The sequence below is a fragment of the Centruroides sculpturatus genome, unplaced genomic scaffold (assembly GCF_000671375.1).
Source record: "Centruroides sculpturatus isolate CEXI.00-Female unplaced genomic scaffold, Cexi_2.0 scaffold324, whole genome shotgun sequence".
Taxonomy (NCBI): domain Eukaryota; kingdom Metazoa; phylum Arthropoda; class Arachnida; order Scorpiones; family Buthidae; genus Centruroides; species Centruroides sculpturatus.
In genome coordinates, this window is record NW_019384466.1 from 630,381 (window position 1) to 647,781 (window position 17,401).

General features: G+C 31.6%; 2 protein-coding genes across 2 annotated transcripts; both read left to right on the forward strand.

Annotated features, from left to right (window-relative positions):
• The first annotated feature begins 764 nt into the window (after positions 1–764).
• Positions 765–7,961, forward strand: LOC111621050 (solute carrier family 2, facilitated glucose transporter member 8-like). Its single transcript, XM_023363105.1, has 2 exons — positions 765–1,133; positions 6,703–7,961. Exons 1-2 carry the CDS (start codon positions 839–841, stop codon positions 7,932–7,934), a joined length of 1,527 nt encoding a protein of 508 aa, XP_023218873.1. The 5' UTR covers positions 765–838; the 3' UTR covers positions 7,935–7,961.
• Positions 7,962–16,135: 8,174 nt separating this feature from the next.
• LOC111621060 (facilitated trehalose transporter Tret1-like) lies at positions 16,136–17,401 on the forward strand (the record flags this gene model as incomplete). Its single annotated transcript, XM_023363113.1, has 1 exon — positions 16,136–17,401. A coding segment is annotated over one exon (1,239 nt), but the record flags the coding sequence as incomplete, so codon positions are not given.

The following is a 17,401-nucleotide window of genomic DNA, read 5'->3' on the forward strand; positions in this document are numbered from 1 at the left end:
TCGTCTCTTCCTAGAGCAAGGATAATGGAAAAGATTCATTTTAAGAAGATTTATGATAACGTTCAAAGAGTGTAAAAAGATAAAAACTAACATTGATAGCTTTATTTTACTATACTTCACGTTTATAAAAACGTCCCACTTCAGGGGATATAGAAAGAAGTAGTTGGAAAATCGTACTATAGGTGGCACAGCCACAGTGTTCTACCAAACTATGGGCGTATGTACTGGTATGTACTACATGATTTGTCAAGGTCAAGGTTAACATCTTCTTACATTTGGAAAATTTTCATGTTGCTGCGAAACTACAGAGGGTTTGCAATATTTTTAGAAAAAAAAAACACAGGATATACAGTAATATTAGCCTACACCCTATTGTTTTTTCCTATACCTTACACTATAATCCTAGTTGTAGTTATCATAATCTTCATAATTCTAACTTCAAATCTGCATTCCATTTTCTCACACTCCCAAATGTTTTTTATTGGATATATTTAACTGAAAAATTCTTTTATTCATTATTCTATCATATTAAATTTAATTTCAAATCATTATAAACAAAAACTCCTTATTATTTACTGAAACACGGTAATACTCATTCATTTCAATATACATTAATAAAGAATGGGGTGAGAAATTAGTAGTAGATGGCGATACTTTTGTCGATTACGTAATTATTAATAACAAACGGGCGTTACGTTGACAATCATAATAATAACTATCGTAGAACGTGACTTACGCTATCAGACAATAAGCGAAGTATTGATATGATAAGTTAGTATCGAATACCTTCATTTGAAGAGAATTAGTAACTGTTATAATAATATTTTACGGTTTTATTATGAGTTCAATTAATAGTAGCGAATTATTAGAATCACAGAATAGTGTATCTGTGATTTTCAATTCTGATAAATCACGTTTAGAAACGTCTATTAAAAGAAAACGACCAAAAATGTATTTAGTGGCTGCTGCGGCATTACTTAATGGAGTCTGTATGGGTTTAGTATTAGGATATAGCTCACCGGCTCTTTCTAGTTTTAGGAAATCTACTAGTCATCTTCATTTAAAATTGGATGAAGAAGATTGGTTCGGCAGTCTAATGGGAATAGGTGCCTTGATTGGAGGTTTTTCTGGAGGTGAGTAACCTACTACTTTCAATGTATCTTACAGGCGTATAATTGAGTGTAAGTAACATAAAAATAGTATTATTTTTTTAAATTTTATTCAGATAAATAAGATTTCATTGCGTTTGCATGTAAATGATCGTAATCTTAGTGTTCCGTCTTATTTAATGGTGAACCGATACAAGATAGAGGCACAAATAGATAACACGTAAAGGGATGAACACGCGCTGTAAGCATGCGTCAAATTTGAGTAGGTGTTTATCAACTAATTATAAAAGATGATAAGGGATGATATTGCAAATAATCTGATTTTTTATCCATTTCCAAATTTCATTCTACTGTTATATTTTTGGCCTATTTTTAAAATTAATTATCTAGCTTGGTTTAGTTTGGTTTACGGACTGATTTAGAGGATGCACAAGGCCCATTCTAGAGGGTTTTCCCGATAAAGCTAGGTATCTCGGGTAGTAAAGGTACTGTACTGTACTATACATATGTCAAGTACAATAGTTTTGTGTATATGAAGATAGGTAGATAGCTATGTCTATTTTAATCGAAAGCATAAGTTATATATTAAGAAAGCAATTAAAATTTTAGAATAACTTTTTATTCAGGAACACCGATCGTGTCTTCATGAAGCTTAGTGTTTACGGGAGCATCAATTGAAAACACTGATTTACAGTCGATCTCCCTATAACACTGTTGATTATTCCGTTTTATATGAATTCCATGTTGTACGAGTCACTTAGATTTTACAAATACGTGAGCCGTTCACAGCCTAGCACACGTATTTGTAAAATCTAAGTGACTCGTACAACGTGGAATTCATATAAAACGGAATAATCAACAGTGTTATAGGGGGGTCGACTGTACATTAACATCTTCATTTTATTAATGCATTAATGCCATTTAGAAATTATAGTCCTTTTTTTCTTTTTACTTAAGTGATATTCTTATCGCAATCATCGCTTTTATTCTAATTCAACGTATAAGATCGATAACGACTTACAAATTCTATGATTTTATTTCAACTTCCATGACAACATATTATTTTTTTTTTTTACTAATCTTTTAAAATACAAGTATTTATCATAGTTAATACGGCTATATATATTAATTCATATATTTCTCAGAGAATGACGCCTCCATTACGCGTTAAACTCACCCGTAATATAGGAAATTGCATGCAGGCGTGGATCCAGAGTGTCTACAGGGACTAAAGCTCTCCCATTGATAAAAAAGTAAAATTTATTTGTTTGAACTTTAAAACGTTGTTTTTAATAACATTTATGATGAAAAATATGGTTTATCAGACAATCCGCAATACAAATGACAATCGTCCTGTACTGTACTGTAGTGTACATGTCAATAAAAGGTATTTATAATTGTGCTCAAAGTTAGAATGGAAGAAAGGTACAGATATTCGTAGACACCAAGTCAGACTCCACAGTTACAAAGAAAATTATCCCGATTTATTTATACACAAAATAATGCTTAATGTTTTGGGTGTAGTGCAAGATTGTAAATCTTCTGTTCCTCCTGTTGTAAGAGAGAGTTCTGAGAGAAGGATTCTTCTGTGTTCTGAGTTCTGAGAGAAGGATTCTTCTGTGTTGACTGTCCAGGGACGATGAGATTAAAAGTCCATAGAGAAGTTGATGTCAGTTCACCTAGTAAGTGGAGGGTAAAGTTGAAGAGGCAACCAAGTAACATCTGGTACTGTTAGAACTTTGAAAGAGAAGCTCTCCTCTTTTTATCATCTTTGGTTTCTGATCAACCATTCCGAATGGTCACCTTTTTTTTTTTTCATTCTCACTTTCTAAGTGGTCGTCACTCGTCACTAAGTGTAATGAGATCTGCGATTAGTCAAAATTGATATTTAATTCGATTCCAGCCGAGGATACTTGATTTTAGGACATACAATGTCTATATTTCCTTTGTCTTATTTCTGATAAAATTCTTTTTTCCATCATTATTACTAATTTTTCCTTCAATGGAAATAAAATTATATTTTACAATAATATTAACGAATTTAATGGTTTCTAGATTTTATTATGGTTCCGGGACATTTCCGGAACCCTACATAATTATTCAGTCTTTTTAATTTTTGAGTTAACCCTCCCCCTTTGGGTACTTCTGAATTCGCCACTGATTGCATAGACTAATTACTCGTTATCAATCTAATTAAACGAATTAATTCTTTTTTATATAGGCTAATACTTAAAAAATAGAAGACTGACTTGTGTTTATGAAAGAACATTTGAAAGAAAAAAAAATCACTTCCCTAACGTTAATTGTATTCTTATGATTATGAAGGGAATTTTTATTTGTAATTTTTTTTTTACTTTTCCGGCTGTTATATAGGCCTATAACAGAGAGAGAAAGTATGGCGATCGGTCAAAAAATGACCCTCCGAGATTTTTACATTTTTGGTCTTAAGATAAGACACTCGATCGTCTATTGTTGGCTTAGCTAAACCCATGATAAACATACAAAAACGCCGTCTTATTTCATGCAGGAAGGAATGAAATAATATATATTTATGATATTATTATTGTAATCAATAAATTAGTTATCAGCGTTAATAGATTACACTAATTCCTATCTAAACATTTACGCAAGTCTTTATCTTATAAAACAGATTTAATTGTGAAAAAAAAAATTAAAAAGTAATGATAATAATAATAAGGTCATTGTTATTATTGTCTAAATTTTACAAGGAATTGATTGCAATATGTCCTTCGTTAAAAAGTAATAAAATACGTTTGAAACGAGCTACAATATATTACATAAAGTGGCTGTAACGACGGCATGTTTAAAGAAAATTGAATACAGGTCCGCCATTTTCCTTTTAGTCAAGAAGCATGCTATTTGTGTTGCGTAAAGGCAACGAGCTAGAATATTCTAATTCGTGTGCAAGTGTGCAAAGAAAAGAAAGAATTTTAACCCGTGATTGAGATGGTGAGAGTCAAAATGACCCTACTTATTATTATGGCGTGTATAAAAAACGAAATTTGGCATGATAGCTTGTGTGTAAGAAGTATTGATGATATTAAATTTTGGAGGTTAAAGGTTAAAATGGTGGGAAAATAGAGGGGCGTCGTGTGTTATATCTCTAGATAGTTAACATTTACAACTTTTTCTTAATATAAAACTCATCACTACCCTCAAAATCAAGCTTTTTGCCATTCGATAATAATTAATAATATAAAAAGTTATAAGTAAAGACGTTTTTCTTTCAATAGTGAGACTAATGATATTCATCACGTCTTAATTATCCGCAATTAACAGAGACTAAGATTAAAACAGTTTACTTTATTTCGTCTATTTAACAATGCATTTAGGATTGGTAATTTTCCAATTCCTCTTCATTTTCACGGCTTCATTGTCTAAAAAAAAAGGTTGTTGTCTACAACATAACGAACAAAAGGTTAGTTCATGTTAATATACTTTTGTTATCCAGAATGGTGCATATGGTGCACAATTTGTACACATCCTGATGGTGCAGTTTCACGTAAAAGAAATTGTATAAGTCTAACACAAATCTCGGAATATTAGACGAGTTTGCAGTAGAGCACTTCCTCGCACTATGACAAATCTTCAGTTTCCTCTGGAGTATACAGTGACATTTGATGGCCAACGATTTCTTTTACGTGATAGTTGTCATGAAGATCACTGGAGAATAATGATATTTTCGTCTCCTGGAGTTCAGATTCTGCAATGTTCACGGCATTGGTTTGCAGATGGGATATATTTTCTGTTGCTTCATTCTTATTTCAGCAGCTGTACTCTACACAGCTTTTTATAGAAGATTGTTTTCCGAAGTGAACACACAAATTAATATAAACCAACCGAAAAGCATACTTTGCGAACATGCTGCTAGAAGTGTCTTTGTCGAAGTATTTCAGTAAAGGGCTTCTTTTTCCACTATACACAATGTCTGTTCCTTCAGCGATATGGTTTTTAAGGCAGTTGAGATGGCGTAGATTTTTCTTCGAATTTGCGTCAATTGGCTGCCAGCAGCCTACACAGAAGTGTAAGAAATACGGGGATACTGCACGACGCGTACGAGCACACTTGTTAAACATTTGAATTATGTTCTCATACAAATAAAAACGTTTCGAGTGTTAAAAGAGCCAATAGTGGCAGAGCAGATCAAACCACTCAATATCGGTTAGTCGAGGGTTCACCAATGTGGAGTTTTCCGGGGTTTTACAGCTAAATTGGGGCCAGTATCCCATAGAAAGTCCTCCCGGAAGGCAATCCCTCTGCAGATCGTCCGGGTGTCGCGTTGCAATAATCAAACGAGAGATTACTTATTGTGACATTGTCACAATGACAGGCTGAAGTTTTTGATTATATTTTTAATTTATTTCATTTAAAATATATGCTCTCCACCTCAAATTAGGAGTGGCTTGCCCCTGTACATCATACTTTTCCTTTAACAATNATTAATTCGTTTATAAATAATTTATAAAATAATTTTTTTTGACTTGTGTCGCCATCTGTTATTCATTTCTGCTTTATGATTTTAATAAGTTTCTGCTAATCTGACAGGAGAAAGAAAACAAATTATCGTCTATTAACTAAAAGGTTCAACAGATGGCGCGAGAGTACGATGCAAACGCCCACTCATTTATTAACATAATTGGTTAATTAATTGAAAAATTACAGAATAATAAAATCCAGAAGATGGCGCCACTAAACTATGTTATAGTATAAAGTATGCATTCGTTGATCCGCCATATTTAGTCCTATTGTTACCGTTCTATCTTCTGTATAAATTACTGTATGTCACATTATTTAACAATATAAAAAATCTTCTATTATTATATGAAATTGAATAAAATATAGAAATAAAATTGGCTTGTTAAGGTAAAAACTACGAGCGTTAAATAGAAAAAGGATTAAAAATGGCGACGCCTTTCTTAAATGCATTATCTGTAACTTATGAGCTTTAGTAGGATAAAGTCACATAAAAGATCATACTTTTGCAATTTTGCATTATTATTAATGATCTACTATATATTTGAATTTGATTCTATCAACTTATTCATTGAAATGTTCTTAATGAAATAGGCCTAATGTATTTAAAAAGACTAGGAAATTAAATAGAAAAACCTTTGCAATTTGAGTATTCTTAGAAACAATATAGATAATAGCATGTAGTATGGGAATAAAATTAAATCTTATACGTCTAGATAGAAAATCTACTGCCCCTATCTGCCTTATCATTATCCATTTAGAGATTTTGGCCCTATCTATCTCTCTCTATTTGGTCCCACTGACCCCCCCTCTGATTGTAATCGCTGGTTAACTCTCAATGTTTTTCGAAAAATGTATTTAAAGTAAGTAAAAAATTTAAATAGATCTATTGTGAGAAATAATTTAACGACCTTTCGCATCTAGTCGATCGACAATGTTAAATTAATTAATAATTTAAGTTAAAAATAGTTATTTCAGAAAGTGTAATTTACATATAGATAATTTCTATAAAGTAACGTGTAATAATAAATTTATATATTTTATAAATTAAGAAATTATAGAATTAAATTGTAATTTTTATTAACTTTTTTTCTTTTAGGTCCATTAACAAACTATGTTGGAAGAAAGAATACTTTAATATTGTGCAGTGTTCTGTTTTTCTTCGGATGGGATGGTATTCCTTACAGTAACTCCGCTGAACTCCTGTATTTTCTTAGAATAATTACTGGATTCTGTTCAGGATTAGTTTCTTCAGCTGCTCCTATGTATATTATCGAAATATCAACTCCTAAAGTTCGTGGATTTCTGGGATCTTGTTTCCAATTATCTGTGGTAACTGGAGTACTAGCAGCCATGTCTCTTGGCCTATATTTTCCATGGTCATGGTTATCTGTTTGCTGTGCCATCATCTCCATATTCTCGTTACTATGCATACTTCCTATGCCAGAATCACCCAGATGGTTAGTAATGAAGAATAAGAAAATAAAAGCCATTGTTGCTATTAAATTTCTGCAAGGAGATCGAGTGGATCCTCAGAAAGAATTTGAAAACATAGAAAATGATATAAAAAGACAACCTCAAGGTAATATTGGCATTAAAGACTTTGTAGATCCTATCAATTGGAAACCATTTCTGTTGTCTATAGGGTTAATGTACTTCCAACAATTTTCTGGAGTTAATGGAATAATGTTTTATGCTTCTTCTATTTTTGAATCCACTGGAAATAAAACTATTTCTGATAATTCTCCAGTTATAGTGGCAGCTGTTCAAGTATTTGCAACGTTCATGGCTTCGATTCTAATGGATAAAGCTGGTAGAAAACTTCTTCTTTTGATATGCGGAATAGGAACAACCATAAGTTTAACAACAATGGGTTTTTATTTTTATTTCGCTGAAAAATATGGAAAGAGTTATCAAGTACAGTACAGTTGGATATCTTTGGTTAGTCTAGTAGTATTTATAGCTTCGTTTTCTATCGGTATGGGACCAATACCGTGGTTAATGGTGGCAGAAATGGTTCCTCAAAGAGTCAGAAGTTTGGTAAGTGCAGTTGCAACGGGTTTCAATTGGACTTTAGTGTTTATAATTACTTTCACTTTCGCGAAAATGGCTATAGCTTTTCATCCGTATGGTTTATACTGGTTTTATGCATCTAATTGCTTTCTCTGTGTGTTGTTCTCGTGGTTTATATTACCAGAAACAAAAGGTAAGAAGTTAGAAGATATTCAAAAACTGTTCAAAAGAAGCAGCTTATCATTTAGAACAAAATCAACAACTGGAAATGATTTGCTTCCGATCATTGAGAATGATGTAATAATGCAGAGCGATTAAGATATATAAACTATATTTATTAGTATTAAAAGGTTAATTTCTTATTAAATATGGTATAGATTTATGTAAAAATTTATATCTAACAATTAAAAATAATTTTATATGTTATTTCTATACAAATAAACATATAAATACATTTTTTTTTCTTATCTTTTAAGTTATTTCTTTTACTTTTTATAAAAACTTCTTGGATAAAGTCTTGCAACTTCTTCGATTAAAAGTCTTTATAAAGACTTATTATAGTTTTTATTTTTTTTAAAAAAAAGAAAAACTTTAGATTAAAACGAACTCAAATTACACTCATTAATTTTTCAATTAATTAAAGTTCGATTTTTCACTTAAAAGAACAGTATATATGATTCATCCATCAATAATAATTTAATTAATCTATCACGTGGGAGTTCTATTATGAATCGCTCTTCGTAGAAACATCATTTTTAACACCTTAAATAAGTCATAATTTAATTATTTTTTTTTTCTAAAAGATGATAAGAATTCTTATTGAAATCCAATAAATACTTTTTTTTTTTTTCTTTTTTTTTCTCTGATTTTAGTCGAAGAAAATTATTCATCGTAAGATGAATTGCTGTTTGGGTGGTACCTCTCGACTGTCCACATTCCAAAATAAATTATTTGTATGTTTATATAATACATACTTAAGTAAATTAATTAAAATGTCGTGCGTGGTGCGGAGAGGATTCTGTATAAAAGTTTGGCCTAGATTTTATTTTTTCCAAAGGATATGAATGTATTTTAATCGTGTTACTTTAAAGAAAGAGACGAAGGATTTAATTAAATAATTTTTTAAATTAATTGTAAATGTATGAGAACTTTTAATATTATTTAAATTAAAATATTGGAATAAACTATTTAAATTCTTTTTGTAGAGTTTTATTATGTAAAGAACAATCTACTTCAGCTCAAGACATCTTTTCGATCAATCATTTGTTCCTTGATTATTTACCACGTTAATATCCATTCAATTAAACGATAATAAAATATTAATAACAATTACAATAACCTCACAAATGTAATAAAAAAAAAAAATTTCACTTCTCTATTATCTTCAATAAAAATATTTTTAAAAAAAAGAATAAAAATAAGGGAAGAAAACCTTTCGTTCAAAGAAAAACTCTGAATGCTCTTAAGAAAAAAGTAGAAAAGAGAATGGAAGAATTCTCAATTTTAAATGAACCTTTAACAGTGCAGTAAGTATAAATTGAAGCGAACTTCTAATGCACGAACAGGTAGAAGATATATCACAAGAAGTGCAGGAAACAGAAAAAAAAAGAGCACAACCCAATCTATTTGATTAATGAAGTGGAGAAGAGAGGCAGCTGTTGGGGCGATGTTTTTCTCACTGCATCTCTCTCCTCCTGACGTTTGTAATTACCAACACGACTAATGGCGTCGGCCATTGCTTTACATGCAAATTTACATCATCCCTCATCCCGTGACGTCATTCAGAAACTGTTCTTCTTTGACGTCAATACCCAAGAAAAAAGTTCGAATCCCTAATCTTTAAAGATGGTTGGATGAAAAAGATCCTCACGATTCTCTACGTTCATTATGTTGTTTCTATATAAATTATAAAGATAACATGTTTCTTATCGACTATTTCGATCGGTAATAAAGTTTCTGAGCAAAAAAATAATAATAATAATAATAATAATAAATAAATAAGAATATTCCTGACTCCCTGTCAATAATTGGAGGAAACACGCTATAGTTGTTTACTGTTATTTTCACTATATTAGTATCATTATCACATTAATTTAATCAAAAATAAATAAATAAAATAGATTTATATTTCCATAACATTAATATTTTCATTATTTGTCTCGAGATTCAAGGAGCTCTTATGCCTTCTGAGAGTCTATATTAAATACAATATAGAGATATTAGAGCTATATACTTGGAGAAGGTAAGCAATTAATATTCTAAATTCACTTAAGATTTATTCATTATTGTAAAAACAATGAAACAAAAATTGAATTCTAGTATAAAGAAGGAACTGTAATACCTTCTTGTCTGTATTCAAAGCAATATAATGTAGGGGGTTAGATCTACAATTCTGTAGAAAATAAGCAATTATTTAAGAAGGAAAAAAAAAATATTAAACTATATAAACGAAAAAATTGATACCTTGATCGACAGAGGTCTGGTCTGTTTTGGGCGTTAATTAACAACAAAAAGGGAGCATTTGGTAAATGATTGTTGCTAGAGCCGAAAGTATAAAGATCCGAACTAATTACAGTATAGAAGCCATGTTTTCGAAATTATCCGAATGACTTTCAAGTCGCCGCTTTTCTGATGTAATTACATCCTGAGTATTGTGATTTGAGTCCAGGAAATCGGATGAATGATGGGAAGGCCGCCATTAACGTCTTCCCAACTGGCTCTGAGTGACAAAGTGCGCTATTTATTTACAAAGTGAAAAATAGATGAATTCATAATTGCTACTTTTCTGACTGACACTTCTTCTCCTTTATAATTAATTTCAGAATTGTTGTTTTTAACTGCAACACTTTATTCCGCTTGGAAGGTGTCCTGTCCTCAAAACCGTCACCTCCGACGTTGTTTTTCAATCTAATAATGTCTAAGATTTACATCTATTCTTTATAATAATAATTTTAGTATTAATAAAATACTCTTAAAGAACATGATTATTAATTTTAACGAGATGTAATTTGTAATTATATATAACATATATCAGAATAATAAAGAGTTGGGTATGAATTCTATGTGTTAAGAGCCAAGTATTTTATGATTTTAAGCTAAATCGAAGGTGCAGATTTCGTTCTGTAAAGGCCTATATTGAAGGCAGAAGTGCACGTGACTTAACGCCGAGTCATTTCTTGAAAAAGCAATTATTACAAAATAACTACTTAAAATCTCATAAAACGTTTCCATTCTCCATCTGTCGAGAGTCATCCCGATAAATTTAATTGCTCTGTTTCTTTTTTCACGTTGGTCTGGAGACTGCGCAGAAGGCGTGGTCCTGTTACGGGTCCCGTGATGAATGAAGGTGTTCGCCATCTCCCCTCTCCATCTCTAATAGTGTTTGCCAACGAATCGCCTCAAATGTATTAACTAGACACCCAAAAGGGTCAAGGGTCTTCATCAGATTTTTACTAAGTCAAACAAACTCCCTGGGCTAAGGAAACCATACAGGACTCCCACGGTGCCACAGCGCGTGGCTTAGGTACCTTCCCTGTGTAAACAAGGCGGTAAGACATCATACATCATCTCTGAGGAGGAGGGCGGGTTCTCGATGATTAATATACGATCGGGTGGAAATTTTTCGCGATAAATCAACTTTGAAAACAATTCAGGAGAATATTTTCGCCCAAAATCTCATTTTAAAAGCAACCTTAGCACGATTGAGTCGTAGCTCCAGGGTCTAATTAACAAACAATTAATTGTCTCCAGCTAGACTTTAGATAATTAGATGGTGATGAGTGGGATTACTGCTAATCTACAACATTTCTAATAAATTCTAATTCCAGAAATTACCTAGAGAATTTCATTAATGGCATTACTGTGTCGGTTTCAAATGGCCAAATTACTGGATCAATTATTGTATTTAAAATATATATATATATATATATAATAAATCATAGTAAATATTATTCTTCTGATTTTCTGAAGTAATATCCGTTCAACGTACTGTAATGTCAGTATTTAATACCTTGCAGATTATCCTAATCTACTCTGTAGTGTATTCGAATTATCTATCACAGATTGATATTAGATTCTAGAACCTTACCAACGTATACACTCGTCTATTATTAATTTATTATCCGATAATTGGACTCAGAGCGAGTGACCAGAGGCGGGAGGAAGGCAATTCGATGATAGGATCCACACGGGATAGAGAAGCATAACTAATGTTGTAGACACGAGGTCAGAGGATATTCGGGGCGGAAATTAACTCGGTTCCAGATAAGAAACAAATTTATTTATTTACACCCACGTTTGGAAGGTAGATCTTGTCTCCGTTTTAACCTTCTTCTTATCTAAAATATCGCACGAAACCTACATTTCTGTTTTCTTTTACTTTTAAACTGACTTAAATAGGTCGGGCTTTTGATGAAAACTACGAAACGTTTCTGCCTGCACCGACACGATGGAGCCATAGAACTAAGATAGAGCTGAGATTGGGCACGAAAGAACTATCGTTTTCACTACAGAATGGCGATTGTGAAGTTTTCTTCTGTTAGAATATGGGACAAACGAGAATCGTATAATTTGGTACTAGCAAAATTATCGTGCACTGATCCTTTGGAATTATCCCAGAGGGTGTCCAGGAAAGTCTTCACGGGCATTAAATCGCTTCCGCTAAAGATGCAATAATAGAAACCTGTCAGATTCGGAGGAGGAGGACGCGAGCGACTGCGTCATTAAGCAGACGTAAAACGGAAACCTCTACCTTAACATCTGCCCCAACAACCGGTAGTCTTAGCGCTGCAGACGTGTTAACAAGCCCTTAATTGCTAGCTTGAATGGCGTCAAATGCGACCCTGCGGCGCTTACATGGGAAAACAAGATAGCTTCTGAAATACGAAAATTCTTTGCTCATTTCTCCGTCATGACTGCAAAAAAAATCTACTTGGATATAATAAATTTTCTAATATTTCAAGCATTGTATTTATATTTTACACGGGATGAATGAAGATTATCACACAAAGTAATAATGTGGATAATGTAAAAAGAATTAGGGAATATTTTGGATATATTTTAAAGGAAACTCGATATAACTTTTATCAGTTATTGTTAGTTAAGAAGGAAATAAAGAAGGTTTCGATAAAATGTTCTTTGATGAGATGAAAAGTAACGGAGCAGTCGACCAATAAAGAGGTGCTGACACGTCCAATATCGGATATGCGGGCGGGGAATACCGGGAATGAAGCGATGATGGATGGTCCGATTCACGTGTTAGATAGGCCAAACAGTTATCTCAATCAAGCAAAATTGTTACAAGTGTCGTAGGATTTCTGTCCTAAGGAGAATGTTATTAGATAATTACTGGTTTATCTCACCTCGCGTGGCTCTTCTCTCCTATCTCCTCATCGCTTTGTTTCTAAACTTATTCGACGATAAAGCCTATTTAATCGAGTTTTCTCTCGAGATGAGTAGCATGTAACGCTCTAAACTAGATCCACTTGAGAATTTAACTCCGTTTCGAACAAAGATCAAAAGTTACGATTAAAAATAATTTATTTATTAAAGAAAACAACGTAAAAGAATAATTCGAAAAGGTAACAGGTAGTTTCGTAAGTCTGTTATTTTATTCCAATTAGATCTATTGAATAAATAAAAGAAGTGAAGGTTAATTAATCTTTAATTAAAATTCAACATTGGTTTTTTGAAGTCCTAAAGTAAATTTTTAATTATAAGAATGTCAAAAACTCCTAAATTAAAAAAGTATTCTGTTTGATGATCCTATTATTCTTATAATTTATTTTTGAAAAAAAAAGTTAATTGGAAATTCAAAAAAGTCTTCTATGATATAAAAAAAAAATCCAAAACCTCGGTATTGGCCCTTTCATGAAGACGTATTGCAGAATTGGTAGGCGAACAATCTTTGTAGTTCCATCAATCAGCCCTTCTTATTACGGTGTATGGCGTACTTTTCTAGGGTGCGTGTTATACATCGACTCGCGTGAGTCTCCTCGATACGTTATCGGAGGGAGATATTAGGTTGCCTATATCCACAAAACATATAAAAACAAAACAAAATAAAATAAATAATAACGATGTTCCGATCATTCGAGACCTTATATTGATTTGCTGTGTAGAAATAGACCTCTTTAATCTTAACTCTTAGATAACATTCGGTTTTAAAGTGATCGATAGATTTTCTATCAACTCTCAATCCCCAAACAGATTTTTAAACCTTTAAAAGACTTAACATCTTTACAAATTAGTTCCGTTTTAACGTTCATTAACGTTTAAGAAATTGTACCATTATAAAACACCATTGAACTGTTTAAACAGCGCTGCAGGTATCTCCTTTTTCTTCTTCTTACAGCTTTACCGTATCACTTGTAATTGTAAAGATAATTACGTTTAATTAAAGAGAACTTTATCTTAAGGGAAACGATTAACATCTTTTGATTCTTAACAGAATAAATTCTCATAAAGACCAACTCAGAATATACAAAAGTCAAGTCACCCGTCATTAACTCTCTCTTTATCTTCTCATTCATAAACTATACCTTTCATGCTTTATACCAAAGAAGCATCATTAAGTTTCTTTCTTCTTTCTCTTATTTTCTATGTATTATATTCAGATAGCTTCTAGTTTTATAAATAATCAAACAATTTAATTTTATCTTCTCGAACTCTTGTTTTCTCGTTAATAATTTTAAACTTTAAAGGAACAGATGTTTTGTTTTGGAAAAAAAAAAACAAGAAATGACAGTGAGAACAAAGAATTTTTGCCGGTTCTGGGAAGTGAGTTTGGAGACAGATAAGTGTCCAGAAGGGGTCTTCCGCCTACTGTCCGTCACCTGCAGGTATCTTCTTCACCTGGAGTCAAACGTGGGATATCACGATGAAAACAGTAGGGGATCCACACATCGACCACTTGACTGATACATTCGCTATTTATTATGACATTTATAGTAGACGAGAACTTTTTATTAGTGCTTTTAGAATAACAACATTTTAAAATGTAATTATTTTAAAATATAATTAAAATCTAATAAATTAATTAAGCACATTTAAGTGAAAGCAAATGCTATCGAAGAAGTGTTATCTTTTGAAATAATGCGAACAAAATTAACAGTTTTAACGTTATTTTAAGCAATAAATATTGTTAATTTTATAATTAGTTTTAAAATTTTGTATAAACTAGATTTTGAATAAGGAATTAATACAATATTTACAGATGAATTAGGTTAGAACAACTTATGAATCATCAAACGTTATCTTATAAAGTAATGCGAACAAAACTGGATCTGATACAATAATCAACGTTAAATAATTATTATACCGGTTTTAATAAAATATAGGTCCCGAGTCGTAAATCATAACAATAGTAATTAATCATTATTCNAATATATAAATATTAATTCGTTTATAAATAATTTATAAAATAATTTTTTTTGACTTGTGTCGCCATCTGTTATTCATTTCTGCTTTATGATTTTAATAAGTTTCTGCTAATCTGACAGGAGAAAGAAAACAAATTATCGTCTATTAACTAAAAGGTTCAACAGATGGCGCGAGAGTACGATGCAAACGCCCACTCATTTATTAACATAATTGGTTAATTAATTGAAAAATTACAGAATAATAAAATCCAGAAGATGGCGCCACTAAACTATGTTATAGTATAAAGTATGCATTCGTTGATCCGCCATATTTAGTCCTATTGTTACCGTTCTATCTTCTGTATAAATTACTGTATGTCACATTATTTAACAATATAAAAAATCTTCTATTATTATATGAAATTGAATAAAATATAGAAATAAAATTGGCTTGTTAAGGTAAAAACTACGAGCGTTAAATAGAAAAAGGATTAAAAATGGCGACGCCTTTCTTAAATGCATTATCTGTAACTTATGAGCTTTAGTAGGATAAAGTCACATAAAAGATCATACTTTTGCAATTTTGCATTATTATTAATGATCTACTATATATTTGAATTTGATTCTATCAACTTATTCATTGAAATGTTCTTAATGAAATAGGCCTAATGTATTTAAAAAGACTAGGAAATTAAATAGAAAAACCTTTGCAATTTGAGTATTCTTAGAAACAATATAGATAATAGCATGTAGTATGGGAATAAAATTAAATCTTATACGTCTAGATAGAAAATCTACTGCCCCTATCTGCCTTATCATTATCCATTTAGAGATTTTGGCCCTATCTATCTCTCTCTATTTGGTCCCACTGACCCCCCCTCTGATTGTAATCGCTGGTTAACTCTCAATGTTTTTCGAAAAATGTATTTAAAGTAAGTAAAAAATTTAAATAGATCTATTGTGAGAAATAATTTAACGACCTTTCGCATCTAGTCGATCGACAATGTTAAATTAATTAATAATTTAAGTTAAAAATAGTTATTTCAGAAAGTGTAATTTACATATAGATAATTTCTATAAAGTAACGTGTAATAATAAATTTATATATTTTATAAATTAAGAAATTATAGAATTAAATTGTAATTTTTATTAACTTTTTTTCTTTTAGGTCCATTAACAAACTATGTTGGAAGAAAGAATACTTTAATATTGTGCAGTGTTCTGTTTTTCTTCGGATGGGATGGTATTCCTTACAGTAACTCCGCTGAACTCCTGTATTTTCTTAGAATAATTACTGGATTCTGTTCAGGATTAGTTTCTTCAGCTGCTCCTATGTATATTATCGAAATATCAACTCCTAAAGTTCGTGGATTTCTGGGATCTTGTTTCCAATTATCTGTGGTAACTGGAGTACTAGCAGCCATGTCTCTTGGCCTATATTTTCCATGGTCATGGTTATCTGTTTGCTGTGCCATCATCTCCATATTCTCGTTACTATGCATACTTCCTATGCCAGAATCACCCAGATGGTTAGTAATGAAGAATAAGAAAATAAAAGCCATTGTTGCTATTAAATTTCTGCAAGGAGATCGAGTGGATCCTCAGAAAGAATTTGAAAACATAGAAAATGATATAAAAAGACAACCTCAAGGTAATATTGGCATTAAAGACTTTGTAGATCCTATCAATTGGAAACCATTTCTGTTGTCTATAGGGTTAATGTACTTCCAACAATTTTCTGGAGTTAATGGAATAATGTTTTATGCTTCTTCTATTTTTGAATCCACTGGAAATAAAACTATTTCTGATAATTCTCCAGTTATAGTGGCAGCTGTTCAAGTATTTGCAACGTTCATGGCTTCGATTCTAATGGATAAAGCTGGTAGAAAACTTCTTCTTTTGATATGCGGAATAGGAACAACCATAAGTTTAACAACAATGGGTTTTTATTTTTATTTCGCTGAAAAATATGGAAAGAGTTATCAAGTACAGTACAGTTGGATATCTTTGGTTAGTCTAGTAGTATTTATAGCTTCGTTTTCTATCGGTATGGGACCAATACCGTGGTTAATGGTGGCAGAAATGGTTCCTCAAAGAGTCAGAAGTTTGGTAAGTGCAGTTGCAACGGGTTTCAATTGGACTTTAGTGTTTATAATTACTTTCACTTTCGCGAAAATGGCTATAGCTTTTCATCCGTATGGTTTATACTGGTTTTATGCATCTAATTGCTTTCTCTGTGTGTTGTTCTCGTGGTTTATATTACCAGAAACAAAAGGTAAGAAGTTAGAAGATATTCAAAAACTGTTCAAAAGAAGCAGCTTATCATTTAGAACAAAATCAACAACTGGAAATGATTTGCTTCCGATCATTGAGAATGATGTAATAATGCAGAGCGATTAAGATATATAAACTATATTTATTAGTATT